Raw genomic sequence first — 15,381 nt, forward strand, 5'->3', positions numbered from 1 at the left:
CCTAGGAGGAAGGTGTGCTGCTTTGAGGGCAGGGGTGGGGGAAGAGGTGTGGAGGTGTCTGGCTTCTAGGAGCTGCACTTTCCCCACTCCTTTTCCCAGTTCCACAGTGCCTCAGCTCCTCCCTCCCTCCTTCCCTCCCTCCCTCCCTCCCTCCCTCCCTCCCTCCCAATGCTTACTTCCTCTGAAGTCCTTCCTCATGGTTTCAAGAGACCATTGTTTCCAGAACCTCTGGCAAAACTAAGGGCATGCAAACAATGCATTTCTTTTATATATTTTTAGCTACTGTAACTATGATTTCTTTTTTTTTTCTTTTTTTTAAGAAATTAATTGTAATTGTCATGCATCTTTGTAAAACGGGAAGGAAACCTCTTCAGCCCTGTTTGACTCTCGGCACATCGCAGCAACTGTCAAGTTGGTGTGGCTTGTGTTGCGTCCAAGTCTTGTCCTTTGTCCTTCTATTTCAAAGTGAAATGAAGTGTGGCCTCTCCCCTCCCTCCCCCGCCCCCCCCCCCCCAATGTCAGAAGCCAGGATAGGGGCCCGGGCAGATGACTGAGTGGGTAAAGTGCTTTCTTAATAAGCACGAGGACCTGTGTTTGGGTCCTCAGATGGACCATTTGTTTCTAACTTCAGTTGTTTGGGGTGTGGCAGAGATGTGTGGATCCTAGGAACTCATTGCCAGCCAGTCTAGCCTAAATGGCATCCAGATGATTTATTTATATATATATATAGAGAGAGAGAGAGGGAGAGAGGGAGAGAGAGAGAGAGAAAAGATGATATCCTGCTTTAAAAGATGAGGTGGAGAGCACGCAGTGGAGGAAGACACCTAATAGCACCCCTGGCCTCTTCATGGACACACATTCTTGTATGTGCATTTGTGCACACATAAAAATAGCCAGAGTAGTATTAGTATTTTATGTAAATATTTCAACCACAGAAACACCATCACTTGATGTTACTGTAATTTTTCATATGTTAGTATTTTGTCATAAACTATTAAAATATGCTTGTGAAACATTCAACTATGTGAGGAAATTGTGCTTCTGAGTGAACTGAAGTGCATGCACACACAGTCCAGCTCACTTACACTCAATTTTGAGGCTACCAGGGCATAAGGAGGAACGAAATACTGTTTTTTCTTTCTTTCTTTCTTTCTTTCTTTCTTTCTTTCTTTCTTTCTTTCTTTCTTTTTTTTTTTTTTAAATGAGCTTGTGAGTGCTTTCATCATACATGTATGTATACTACATGCATGCCTGATTTCTGAAGAGACCAGAAAAAGGCATTGGAACTGAGTACAGGCAGTTATAAAATACCATATGGATATTGGAAACTTAATTTGGGTCATATACAAGATCAGCAAATGTTGTTACCTACTGAGGCATTCCTTCAGCCCGTTATTTTTGAAGCACATTTTGCTATGCAGCCTGGGCTGACCTCAAACTTGCAGTCCTGCCTCACCAGTAGGAGTTTGTCTGTCCTTTAGGATCATATGTAATGAAGAACATGCAAACTGGTGGCTATATTGGGTCCAGATATGCATTCTTGTGAGAATAATACATTGTATGTGTGAATACAGAAAACATCGGACCAGTGTGGGACCAAGCAAGCCTGTGTCCCAACCCCGGCGGAACATCGTAGGCTGCAGGATCCAGCATGGATGGAGAGAGGGCAATGGCCCTGTTACCCAGTGGAAGGGGACTGTCCTGGACCAGGTGCCTGTGAATCCTTCCCTGTATCTTATAAAGTACGATGGATTTGACTGTGTTTATGGACTAGAACTTAATAAGGATGAAAGAGTTTCTGCACTGGAAGTCCTCCCTGATAGAGTTGGTAAGTTTTTAAAGTTATTCTAAAAACATTATTTTAAAAGTGATAATTGGATGCTTTTTGATTTTCTTTCAGTGTTTTAACTTGTATCAGACCTCAAGCACCTCTGCACATCACTTAAACACACAGAACTGATCCAGGCAGATGTTCTGAAACCATAGTTCAGGGCGTGATGAAGAGCCTTTATGAGATACATCTTTGACCTAAAGGTTTCCAGTCTTCCAGCTGTTCAGTGTCATCAGGAATTAGGATAGGCTCTCTGGCATGGTGTGTTGACGTCACAACTCAGTCAGACTCAGCTTGTTTCACTCATTGCCTGTCACGAATGGTAATTGTACTTGGAACCGCAGCAGAAGCATCCAGGATGTAAACTCTGTCCATTCTTTGGGAAGTTTTGAAAGTGGAAAGCTTTGATGTGTCACGCTGTCTCCGTTTTGCCTTATAAAATGTCCCTTAAGGCACAAAGTCTAAAACTACTGATTATTGATGGCAGTTTTAAGTAGGATACACACAAGTAATGTTACTTAGAAGTTTGTTTCAGAACAGTTTACTGCTGTTAACTGCTACTTAAAATACTAATTTATTTTCTTTCAGAATTTTCTTTAAGGTTTTGCGACTTTTGAAAATTAAGCCCCACAGAACTCAAGTCTTCTCATTACAGTAAAGCATAATCCCGTTTTCACAAAGTCTTATATTTACATTTTCAACTATTTTTGAGACTAGATGTAAAAATGGTTATAGTCCCATCTAGGGCAGATCTGTAGCTCACTTGAGCCTTACTCAGGATAGTCTTCAACTCAGGAGCTAGGCCTCCTCCTGTCTCAGCTTCCTGACTGAGTAGCTGGAATGATGGGCGTGTGCCACATACCTGGGACTTACTCTTCCTAGTGTGACAGCTCTTGAGTGCATACTTTGTACTTTTAATCTGAGGTCAGGTCTCCCACTGGAAACAGGGATGTTAAAGGTCTTATTGGCACCTTCGAAAGCTGTAACTACCTTAACTACTTTGTTTCAGTTGTGTTAAGTGGTGGTTAAGAGGTGTTAAGGTGAATCTTCTGACCCAGGATTTCAGTCTGTGTCTGCTTTGCAGGGCAAGACTTTCACTTGCCTCTTCATAGGGCAGAAAGAGACCACGTGAGCATACCTGGCTGTGTATCATCAAGGGCAACATGTGTTCTTTATAGTTTTCTCTTGTCTGCTGTCTGTCAGATGACGTGGATTATGGTTTGAAGAAAGAAATCCAAATGATGGTTCAAGATACTGTGTGTCTGTCTGATGCAGTTAGTAAGTAGTTCAGTGCTCTTGTGGCTGCCTTAGGCTCTGGAGGGCCAGGATTATAGGTAGGAACTATACTTGGCTAGACAGTTAAAAATCTTAACTTTAATGCTCACTGTGAGAGTAGAATCTAGAAGGTTATTTGCTTTTTGAGGAAACAGTCTTCTAGCTCACTAGTGTGTACATTGAACTGTATAATGATGCGAAAGATGGGAAGGAGCTACCTGAAGAGCGTGCAGTGGCACCAGGGTGCTCATACCTGCTACTTCCCTAACATTAAGATAAGGATTTGTCCCCCTTACCCTCTTCATTGTTTTAGTTACACAGTGTGAGTTCCCTCTGTCTGTTGGGAAGGTCTACATAATTCAGACCTTTCACACACACACACACCCAAGCCAAGCATGATCAAGATAAAGATTCATTCAGAGGGCAAGATGGCTAGTGTGAAACGGCAAATGCAGTGCAGAATGTGTTATTTAGAACTATTTGTATGTGTGTAGTGATCAACACTAGCATGTTGAGGTATGAAGCTCTGTAAGTGTTAGCAGCTTCTCCCCTTTCTCCCTACTGCCCACCATTCTTGTCTTTAGGCATTTGGCTACTCTATATACACACCCTGTAAATGGCGTCATAGAGAATTGAGTTTCTCTGATTTCATCTAGTGCGGTGCACGCAGGGCTCATTCACAGAGCACGTGGCAGGAGTGCCTTCCCTTTCAGTACTGAAAGTCATACTCTGGTTTATATAGGAGTACACCATTTTGTTTATCTATGAGCCCTTCCATGTTGGAAGCTGCTGCGAATGTACTGTTTAGTGACTCTGAAACCTTCCTGTTTTTCTGGGTGAAGAACAAAACCACCTGCCAAGAAGTGCTTTGGCTTGATCATGGGGTCTTCTAATTTATATTTTTTCAGTAGAATTGCCACAATGTTTCCTACATTGTTGGCGTTTTACAGCCCCACCAGCAGTGCACAGGGTTTCAAATCCCTTTTGATAGTAGCCCGATGTAGGTGTAAGGGTATGTAGTTAAGAAGGTGGAGTGTACCTGCATGCTTATTAGCCATCTGTATATCATCTTTGCAGAAGTGTTCCTTCAAATTGTTTTTTAATTAGAAGAGTTTTGCTGTGGTGGTCATTGAGGAGTTGTAGTTCTTTGCATATTTATTCTTAAGACATATGTTTGTAACAGTTTGAAGAGTTGTAACTGTTTCAGACTATGTTGCAGTTGTCCTTTGAGGAACTATTACTTGTATAATTTGTAGTATCAAACGAATAGCTAGAATTATCTGGGGAAAAATTAAGAATTTTTTTTAGATTTATTTATTATATGTAAGTACACTGTAGCTGTCTTCAGACACTCCTGTATAATTTGTAGTATCAAACGAATAGCTAGAATTATCTGGGGAAAAATTAAGAATTTTTTTTAGATTTATTTATTATATGTAAGTACACTGTAGCTGTCTTCAGACACTCCAGAATGGTTGTGAGCCACGATGTGGTTGCTGGGATTTGAACTTGGGACTTTCAGAAGAGCAGTCGGCGTTCTTAACCACTGAACCATCTCACCAGCTCACTAAAAATCTTTTTTTTTTTAAACATCAGATCACTGTGAGGGTGGATCTCATATAACTGAATGAAGTTGTTTTAAAAAACTACACATAAAGAAAGCCAGAGGTGGCTTAACACTTAATATTTGCTGAGCATTCAACAGGACCTCAGCCAGTTCAGCAACTGCTAAACAGGACAGGCATCCAGCAATACCTATCACAGCAGCTCCAAGGGATCTGATACCCTTCTCTGGCCTTTACATGCATATATACATACATGCACAAGCAATATCTTAAATGCTTTTAACTAGACATTAAGATTTCAAAAATATAGCCAGGCAGCGGTGGCACACACCTTTAATCCCAGCACTTGGGAGTTCGAGGCCCGCTTGGTCTACAAAGTGAGTTCCAGGACAGCCAGGGCTACACAGAGAAACCCTGCCTCGAAAAACAAAGTCAAACAAATAAACAAAAAATCAAAAATGTGAAATTATTTTACTTTTTTTGGATTTTTTATTAGATATTTTCTTCATTTACATTTCAAATGCTATCCCAAAAGTCCCCTATACCCTCCCCCGCCCTGCTCCCATTTTTTTACTTTTACTAAATTTTTAATGATTCCTAGTTTGAAGAAGCCATTGGGGTTGGGGGTGCACTTGTGCTTCCACATATGTTTTAAGTGTTCTGCAGGGCCTATTTCATGCTGTTTCTGATTGCTGTTGTATATGTAATACCACAAACAACTTGTATGTTCTAAGTACATTGAATAGCATTATACTTGCTGAGAAAGTCCGAAGTTCTTTTCCTTTGGATTTTAATAGAGAAACTGACTAGAAAAGTCAGTTTTAATAGTGAGTGACTAGAAAAGAGAACTGAGTAGTTTGAAAGACAGTTGTCTAGACTGTGAGGACTGGAGAGACACCCTTTATAACCTGTCCCATGTTAAAAGCAACACACAAAAAGGCTGGTAATTCTTTACTTGCTTTTTGTATGAATGACAGAGTAGACCTAGGGCTATCCCTGGGCTGTCTGTGGTACCACTCAGTCATCCTGAAACTGCTCTAAGTGCTAGGAACAGAAATGGCCCTGCTTCATGGGGATATCCAGACACTACCCAGGTCAGCCGCTCCATAAAACAAAGTAGCGTTAGGTAATGGGACTGCTAACTAAGAACGGATCAGCACATGGGGAAGGTGGTGGTGCCACTGTCCCTAGTTGTCCTGGAGAGCTCTAGCAATCTTGCTAAGGAAATAGCCTGTCCCCTGAAGATAGAAAGAACTTTGGGTAGACTGAGCCAACTTTCAAGTTGAGGAGAGACAGAGGGGCTGAAGGATGGAGACATTTTAAATGATAGTTTTCTTTAGGGACCATAGTGATCACTCTAGTTGCTATAGAGAATACATTATAGGCATAAGAATAACTTCCCAGAGCAGTGATGAGAAGTGAACCTCTGTTTGTTTAAAAACTATAACACATGCATGTTAGGTTAATACTTTGCATTATGTATGTGAGGGTGGGTGGGCACATGGAGAGCTCAGAGGACTTCACATGATACAGGAAGAGGCAGCATGTGTGCTGTGCGTGAGGACTCTGCTCTTGTTGCTACCAGTGAGTCTCATGCTAATTCATAGCTTAAAGTAACTGCTAGCTAACCAGTGAAACCACCCACAGCGTGTGGATAATAATACTGATAGAATACTGAGCAACTGAGCACAGAGAGTAACAGAACAGATTGTTACTCACCTCGGGGCAGATTTCTTCCTGTTTAGTCCACATCTGGGATAGACCCTGGCATTTGGTTTGGTAGTTTAGTTGCTCGTCTGAGATCCTTTGGTAAACACTTGCTCAAGTATTTTGCTCTTCTAATTCCAGCAACATCTCGGATCAGCGATGCACACTTAGCGGACACAATGATCGGCAAAGCAGTGGAGCACATGTTTGAGACAGAGGACGGCTCTAAAGATGAGTGGAGGGGGATGGTCTTGGCACGGGCGCCTGTCATGAACACATGGTTTTACATCACCTATGAGAAAGACCCTGTCTTGTACATGTACCAGCTCCTCGATGACTACAAAGAAGGCGACCTCCGCATCATGCCTGATTCCAGTAAGTCTCACACACTGGTGATTTGAAAGGAATTTTTACTTGTGAACCTTAGGTGACGGAATGATCACTTAGGAAGGTTATTTTAAATATTTAGAGACATTTCAGTGAGGACTTTTTTTGTTAATGGGAAGTATGTAGCCATGTAGGAATAAAGTGAATCCGTTCTGTTGCTTTCAGTAGCTGTTCCCATTGCAAGTGTGGTCCTTCCCCTAGATGATTTATTTTGGAGCAGGTCATTGACATTGATGATTTCATCTGTGTATATTGAATTGGCAAGGAAGCTGGTTTCAGAAAACAGTTAATTGGAGCCTTTAGATAAATCTCAGTGCTAGAGAGGGGGCTTGCCAAACGCCTGTGAGGCCCTGTCTTATATCCCTAGCATCACAAAAGCAAAGCTGACCTGGAGAGAACGTTCAGTCACAGCTGATGCAGGGAAGAGTGGGCAGTGGAGTAATGACATGGGCTTCTGGAGCCGGGCTTTGTTCTTTGAGACAGCCATGTAGCAGAGGTTGGCCCGGAACTTATTTATAACTTAAACTGGCCTTGAATTTAATCAATCTCTTTCTTGCCTTGAGCTCCAGAGTGCTGGGATTAACAGTAGTGTACCCTGTGTCTATGCAGGGTTTTTTTGTTTGTTTGTTTTGGTTTTTTTGAGACAGGGTTTCTCTGTGTAGCCCTGGCTGTCCTGGAACTCCCAGTCCAAAGTCCTGGACTTTGTAGACCAGGCTGGCCTCGAACTCAGAAATCCACCTGTCTCTGCCTCCCAAGTGCTGGGATTAAAGGCCTCCCGGCCGTCTATGCAGATTTTGCTTCAAACATAGAGCAGTTTCATTTTTCCGTTTAATTGGTTTGGTTTGGTTTTTGGTTCGGGGGTTTGTTTTTGTGCTGTAAAGTCAATCCAGTGGGTTTTAGTATATTCACAGCCACGAATGCTTGTCCAGGCCATTAGCCTCAGAGCACTGCTGCATCACCAAGGCCCTGCTGCTTACCACCCCTAGTTTGCAATGGGAGTTTAGGATGATCTTGACCTTTCTCCTTAGTTGAAGATGACTTTGAATTCCTCAAACCCCTGCCTCCACCATGCCCAGCTTTTTTATTTCTGATCTCCCTGTCCTTTACTCACAGCCCTAAGCAGCCAGTAATTTTACTGCTGTGGAGTTTCATGTGAATGGGTCTTGTGTGGACTTTTGTGACTCGATTTTTATTTAGCATTTCCCTCATGTTGGAACAAGCGTTAGGATTATATTGTATTTCATTTGTCTAGCTGTTGATTCATATTTGGGTTGTTCCTGTATTTTTGGTTACTATGAATATTGGTGTTTTATAAAAACAGTATGTGAGATCCTCTGTGGGTGTGTGTTCATATTTTTCCTTAGTGTGTACTTCTAAGTGGAATTCTTTGGTCTTGGTGTCATCTCCAGGTTGCGTTGTCTTCAAGTGGGCGAGGGTCTGCTCTCCTCCTCACCAGCACGTGCTTTTTCATTCTAATAGTTCTTCTACTGAGGATGTAGTTTCCCGTTGTGGTTTACTTTGTGTTTCCCTGGTGACCAGTGATGCCATAGGAATCTTTTTGTGTGCTTAGTAGACATTTGTGTATCTCTGGTGAAATGATTGCTTAGAGTCAGTAGATACATGTCTTTTATTAGAAATTGGATTTCAAGATGTTCTCCTTCTCTGGGCTGTCTTTTCACTTGGTAGGGGGGTCCATCACAACAGATCCTTGCCATGTTGCTTAGGCTGGCCTTCAGGTAACTATATGATCCAAACTGGCCTCAAAGTCTCCGTCTTCCTGCTCTGTGATCATGTCCCCATGCTGGATTGCAGGTGTGCAGTACCATTTCCTCTGTCTTTTCTCATCTTGAGGATCGTAGACACCGAGGTGGTTAACTTTCAGGTCCAGTTCGTGTCTTTTGTTACTTGTGCTTTTGCTGTTTTTAGGTTTGCCGAATAAAGATCCTAACGTTAGGCCTTTTGTTTTCTTTCACATGGTTCATAGTTGGATATGTTTTTTAAATAACATGTGGTATAGTGTGAGGTCAGGGTAGAAGAGGTCAGCTCACTCTTTTTTGTGTAGATCCCCATGTGGCTGAGCACCATGTATTGAAAAGACTACTCTTTCTTACATAGAATGGCTTTGACATCTTGTTGAATCCTTTCGTGGATATGTGAATATGTCTGGATCCCCAGCTCTGTTCCTCTGTTTCTCTCTCTCTCTCTCTCCCCTTGCAGCTCCCACACTGCATTGCATTGTTCTGTAGTAAATATTGAAATCAGAAGTGTGAGACCACTGCCGTAGTTCATCCCAGGGCTGCCTTGGCTGTTTAGTCTGGGTCTCTTGCAGTTGCATATGAATTTTGAAGTCAATTTGACAGTGTCTGTAAAGAGGTCTACTGGGATTCTGTCGGTCATGTCTGCCTGCAGAGTGTGCTGCCCTCACTTAATAACAAGTGTTAGCAACTCTTCTACTCTGTGACTGCGGATGCTTTTTTTAAAGCTTTGGGTGTGTGACGTTTTACAGCAGTCTTTTGTAATTTTTAGAGTCTAAACATTCCTTTCTTTGGCCCCTAAGAATTTTTTAAGGTTACTATAAATGGTATTGTTTTCTTATGTAATTTTTGGATAAGCCTGTTGATTCAATAATTAGTATTTGATTTGTTTTGTTTTGAAAGAGTGTCTTGCTATTTTATCAAGACCTCAAACTCTGGATTCCCTAGCCCAGCCTCCTGAGTGCTGGAACTGTAGCCCATCAGACTAAACCTGTTCTAAAAGGACCTCTCCTTAGACACGTGGACTCTTGACCTGAGACCTTATGGCTAGCAGGCACACACTATTAGCATTGTGACAGTCATTTCTATTTTTCTTTGAAAAACTTTTTAAAAAGTTGTTGCTATGAGGAAGCCAGTTAAGAGGAATTACTGATGAACATGTCTGGCCTGGAATGACTGCTTCATTTTTAAAAAGTTACTGTTCGTATTTACAAAGGCAATTGTTTATATACTCTAGGATTTATATTCAGAACTATGTTCTTTAAAAGCATTCTGCAGCCTTTAGAGAGATGCCCATCAAAACAAGTGCTGTTAGTCTAGGAATCGACATGCAAGTCCTTGACACACAATGCTGCATCTTTTCTAATGACTTGATCTCGTGCCTTTCCAAGCTTCTGTATTTCCTGTAGGTTGTATGGACAGTTTGTCTCCCATTAGAATGGTGCTGACCTTCTTGGTAGTTCTCAAGCAGCCCCGTCACTGGGTTGAATCCAGTCCTTTTGTAAGCCTCAGGAGAAGGTCTGGACTCTATAGAGTTTCTGTCAATCAGTTGGGATCATACATTTGGAATTTCTTGGTAAACTTGGAAGTTTTCTGTGCATGCCAACTGAGGGAAGAGAATTTTTTAGAAAAAGTATTTCTTTTTTCACTTTCCAGTTTAAAAGAACTGACTGTGTCGTCATGTGTAGTTTATATTGTGTTTGTACCAGGAATCACTATAGTAGGTTCCACATGGTTATTCAGTGAGAGACTTGCTGTGGTTGGAGGTAAAGGTTGTTAATAGAGACATGTTCTATGAGCCACACTAGGACGCTGTGCTGGTAAACTCCTGCACTTCCATGTATGCCAAGGTTAACAGAGGTTGCCTTGTGTGCCTAAGACATTTGGCCACCCACGAGCCCGTCTGCTCCTCTAAGAAGAGGTTTAAAGTAGTCTCATCCCCATCCCACTTTGTTTGGCTTGTTGTCGGTCTGTGTTTTCCTAGGGACAACTACAACCTAGGGCTCTCAGGGATGGTGCTGCTACCTGGGCTATCCTCTGGGATCTGATTTTCCATTTTCCTGCCCTGGGTGGAGTTCACCTAGTGCTTTCTTGTAAAGCATGGAGACTTTAGTTCCTTTATTCTGAAACTGGGTGGAAGATGGTTGGCTACATAGAAGTTGAGGAGGGGAAGTTATAAGATCTACAGGTGGGTGGGCCCCAGTGGGCAGGCCTTATCACTGGGATGAGCAGTGTGTTCTCAGGAAGCCCTGTAGGAAAGTCGCTTTCAAAGCCATTTAAAATTAATTTTAGATGATTGTGGTTATAATTTAATGTGATCCCAAGGAGTTTGAGTTATAATATTTAAATCACTCATATCTGTTTGGATGGGGCTCAGTAGACATGGGAGAAGTGTTTTGCTAAAGTACCTCCTGGCAGTTACCTTCCAGACTGCCCTTGGCCACTTTGGTGCTGCATTCACATATATGAGAGTCTGGGAACATGGACCATGTGCCTGAAATACTTACAGAGTAATCCTTTAAGGAAGTGTTAACCTGACGAGATCATGATAAACTCAGGATATCTTAGAAGTGTTTATATTTGCTGCAAAATGTGGTAGTGATCTATCTAAATATTGACTTGACTTTTTTTTTTTTTTTCCTTTTCCTTTTTAAATACAGATGATTCGCCTCCAGCAGAAAGGGAGCCAGGAGAAGTTGTGGACAGCCTGGTAGGCAAGCAAGTGGAATATGCCAAAGAAGACGGCTCGAAAAGGACTGGCATGGTCATCCACCAAGTAGAGGCCAAGCCCTCTGTCTATTTCATCAAGTTTGATGACGATTTCCATATTTACGTCTACGATTTGGTGAAAACATCCTAGATGTCATCACAAACTTTGCCAAATTTGTGGAACTATTAAATGTATAATTTGTAGACATAAAGACTTGATTGCTTTCCAGTTTAATGAAAGCTTAGATGTCCCTGCGAACCCACAATCTCCACCAGCAGAGCTGGTGTTGTTCTGAATAGTGCAGACTGATTCGAACACAAGGCATCTGTGAGGGGAGTCCTCCCTCTTCAAAGCATCTGTGTGAGGGGGTCTTCCCTCTTACAAGAAAGCTGTCTGTTGGGGGTTACAAGCAAGGTGGTAAACGTTAAGCTAGTATCATAGTCATTTAAACCTGGATAGATTGTAACCATTTTCCCTTCACTCTGACACTGTCTTATTCTGCTGCCACAATGCAAGCATAGTTTGTTATTTTTGTTACTGCCTTTTTTGAGAGATTATGTATCTATATAGCTACCTGTCTAGATCTGCATCTGTGTGCCTATGTATATATTATACACACACAGAGGCACTCACCGCTGGCTCTCCTTTCCTTGGGGATTGGGGTGGGGGTGATAACGTTTTCTCCAGTTCAACAGGAGTGCTTGACCCAAGTCAGTCATATTTATAATATGCCTGCTCTTTGTTTAAAATTAAATTTGGGCACAGGAAGCACACAGAGACATTTAGGTTGTTTAAAAAGTCAGAATTTCTGAGTACCATTTCAGTCTGGAGGCTTTTAGCTGAGTCCAGGTATAAATTAGCCATAAACAGTCAATGACCCACAGTAGTCTTTAGTAAACTGTTGAGAAATCTGGGTAAAAGGCTGCCTTCAATTCTAAGCTTTGTTTTTTTGTGGTTTTTGTTATTATTTGTTTCTGTTGTTTACTCTTTAATCGTAAGTACTTTTAAACCACGACCCAGGTCCTTGGTTCACATGGAATAATAAAGATGTGTTTTTAGATGGCACATTGGTCCATTTGTACACACCTGTCATCGGGATCTTAGTACATGGACTTAAAAGGCAACACTACATCAATGGTTTGTATATGTGGTGAATTCCTGCAAGAACAGTGCATTTGTATTAGAAATGTAAGTTTTAAGGATGGCCTTGTTGCCTTCTATCAAGTTCTCTGGGACTTTGTAATTTTGATTACTACTATTGATACATGGTTATGGTCAGAAGGCCTCTTCTCCCTTCCTCCCTCACTCCCTCTCCTCCTAGCTTTCCCCACAGAGAATGTTAGACCAGTATGGCTTCTTGCCTTGATCCTGTTGTGGCAGTGTCTGTTCCTGCCCCAGGTGTGCTATTCACGCAGGTTTATTCCCTCCATGGCCTCCGGGCTTTGCATGTCTATGATGTGTGTGTCGCTGGGAAGGTCATGCTTGCCAGTTATGGGTGGATCGCAGCTCTTCGCCATCAAGTGCATTCAGGATTATTCCTGGGAGGTTGCTTAAAGCTGAAATAGAACTGAAATGCAGTTGGTAGACTAGCCAAACATCTGCTTGCTCTCACTTTGTTTTGGAAGAACCATGGTAGCTTGTCAGCTGGTAGAAAGATGGTTTGTAAAAACCAGTTTCTCACGGAGGTTGAACCTATCTGTGGCTGGACAGTCTTGGATACTGTCAAGCAAACACCAGAGGCTTGGCCAAGTATAGTTACAATTACCTAGTTGGGGTTCTTCCTGATGCAAGAAATTTTTCACTGTTCGAGGCACATGGTTATTGGCTATCCATTTAGTTTTCACAGAGGCTGACCACCTTACACTGCTGGGTGGTCACAACTGCTCACCATGTGAACATAGTACCTCAGTTCTGTCCTTGGCTGCAATCGTTGTGTGCTCAGTGTTTTCTCATAGGCACCAGGGACAGGCTTCTCAAGGCAGTATGATATACCCTAGTCTTTGGTGCCTCTAGTATATGTGACCAGGTGTCGTCCTGCATGTAAATCTCCGAGCTGAGTCTGACTCACAGCCCATGCTGTCATCTGTGGCACAAGTGGGTGTGAGTACGTCCTGCATGCACTAACGGTGCAGAACATGGCATGGTGACTAGAAAGTAAAACTCCTTTTGAAGTGTCCCAAGGACTGGGTCAGTTAGAACCTGTCTGCCACTATCTGATGACTTACATTGTGGTTTTCTACAAGCCACCTCAGTTAACTTTGGTTCCCCGTGGACTCCCAGGCTGGAGGAGGAAAGCGTGAGGACGGGGATGATTTTGATCACGATTCCATTTATTGCCTTTACATAAGGTTGAGGGAAGGGGAAGGTTTGGTTTGTTTGTCTTTTAATTGTTTTTTTTTTCTTTTTTTTTTTTTTAATTCCCCCACCCCACCCTCTTTCTTTTGGTGGCTTCCACCACCCTTAATGGTGACAGACTCCTGGGCCTGCCACCTTGGACTTCCCTTAGGCTCACAGTTCAGATCTGCATGCATTGCTTGCATTGTTCTGGTATCTGAATGTTGATTCCTCATTTAGGAGTTCAGCATTAATTTCCAAAATTTTCATGGGGCTTGTGGCAACACGGGCCGTGAATCTGTGTATAAAATTTACTGGCCTTCTTCACTTACCTGCTCTAGTATCGTATCGTGTGTGCGTGCGTGTGTGACGTCAGGCTGCCACGTAAACTTCAGAGAAGAACCTTAAAGCAGACCATCCATTTTTGCATGCTCTCTTCTAAGTAGAATGTTCAATGTAACTAAAACTAAAATTGCATGTCAAAGAGACCTAGGTTCTTTCTTTCTTTCTTTCTCTCTTTCTTTCAGTTTGCTTTTGGTTTCCTGTATATTTGCTTACTGTGCTGTTCTAGTGGTTGTAGGGTAAAGACGAACTGGTGAAGCAGTCGTAGCGCCGACCGAAGGTGATTCCAGTTGTATATGTCACGCAGCATTCGAAGGGACTGTGCACGCTCTAAAGATCACAGTTGCTTCTAAGCCAGATTTCATTTCTATTCTTGTTTTATGTGCCAAACCCCAAAGTGCATTGGGCCTGAATCTCTGAACACTGTAGACCCATTAGAAGGAAGATTGTTCTGACCGTCACAAATTGTAGTGCCTGAAAACACTTAACACTGATTGTCTAAGAGATGAAAGTCCTCCAAAGATGACACAGGAAAAATACTACAAGTAATTGTGGTGGAAATGTCTGTGTTCCTTGGGAATGCTGCGCTCTCTGTAGTTTCCATCATTGGTGCAGTTCGAACGAATGAGTAGAGTTCAGAGGTCTTCGTGTTCACATTTAAAACTAGATAAATGACCTCATTTTCTTGAGCTTGAATTCATTTTTAATTTTAATTTTATTTTATACAACGTGTAGACGGTTCCCTGTTCTCTGCATTTAGAAGTATACACAGTACAACTGTTAATTCTGTAAGTAATTTTTATAATTATGATGTAACTCTTATCCTTCCTTAAAACATTAAAATAAACCCTTTATGTGCAACTTGTGGCTGTGAACTTTGTGCTGCTGTGTTGAATCTGCTGAAAGGGGTCTGGAAGTCAGGCAGTGTTTCCACCACATGGAAATGTCAGGGTTGATAGAAAAAGAAGGAAATGAAGGTTTGCTTGAGCGGTGACAGCAGTGCCATCTGATCTGGGCCGGCATTGCTGTCATCTCGGATCTAACTGTTGATGTTTTGATTTGACATTAATAAGAAATGTTAGTTAACCCCGACTTTTAAACTTCAAGCAATCACTGTACATAGAACTCGGTAATGTTTGTGGAGTGTTTTCATACCTACCCATTCTTCAAATATTGCCTCCAGTGCTTTTTGTTCTTAAATACAAGTCGGTGAGACTTGGTAGTGTAAGATGCTATTAGCACCTGTGCTCTGCCCCATGGGAATCTGAATCCACACAGTAAGTAGAGAGTGAGCAATGTTCTTAAATAGAATCTTTTTTAGTGTCTCTGTATTTATCCTGACCAATGTAAACTGTGTTTAAGGCTAAGATAGAGACATTTCCTGCATTCTTCTGCTGTTAGAATGGTTGTTTGGTGGCTTCAGGGCTTGGTACTACTGGGGTCACAGTGAGTGGCTGCAGCCAGGCCTGTCAGAAT

The 15,381-nt window shown here is 42.1% G+C and overlaps 1 protein-coding gene across 8 annotated transcripts in view; it reads left to right on the plus strand.

The window, feature by feature from the left end:
• The window catches only part of Spin1 (spindlin 1), a 54,629-nt gene extending 39,849 nt beyond the window's left edge, over nt 1-14,780 (plus strand). For 5 of the 8 annotated variants that reach the window (NM_001283028.1, NM_146043.4, NM_001283030.1 and 2 more), the window contains 3 exons: nt 1,575-1,828; nt 6,520-6,753; nt 11,180-14,780. In NM_001283028.1, coding sequence (NP_001269957.1) covers nt 1,575-1,828; nt 6,520-6,753; nt 11,180-11,379 — 688 coding nt within the window. In that variant the 3' untranslated portion in view covers nt 11,380-14,780. The remainder of the gene's footprint in view (nt 1-1,574; nt 1,829-6,519; nt 6,754-11,179) is intronic. The other 3 variants (XM_006516894.4, XM_006516893.4, XM_017315469.2) reach the window with 1 other exon arrangement.
• The last annotated feature ends 601 nt before the right edge of the window (nt 14,781-15,381 follow it).

Source organism: Mus musculus, chromosome 13 (assembly GCF_000001635.26).
Source record: "Mus musculus strain C57BL/6J chromosome 13, GRCm38.p6 C57BL/6J".
NCBI lineage: Eukaryota > Metazoa > Chordata > Mammalia > Rodentia > Muridae > Mus > Mus musculus.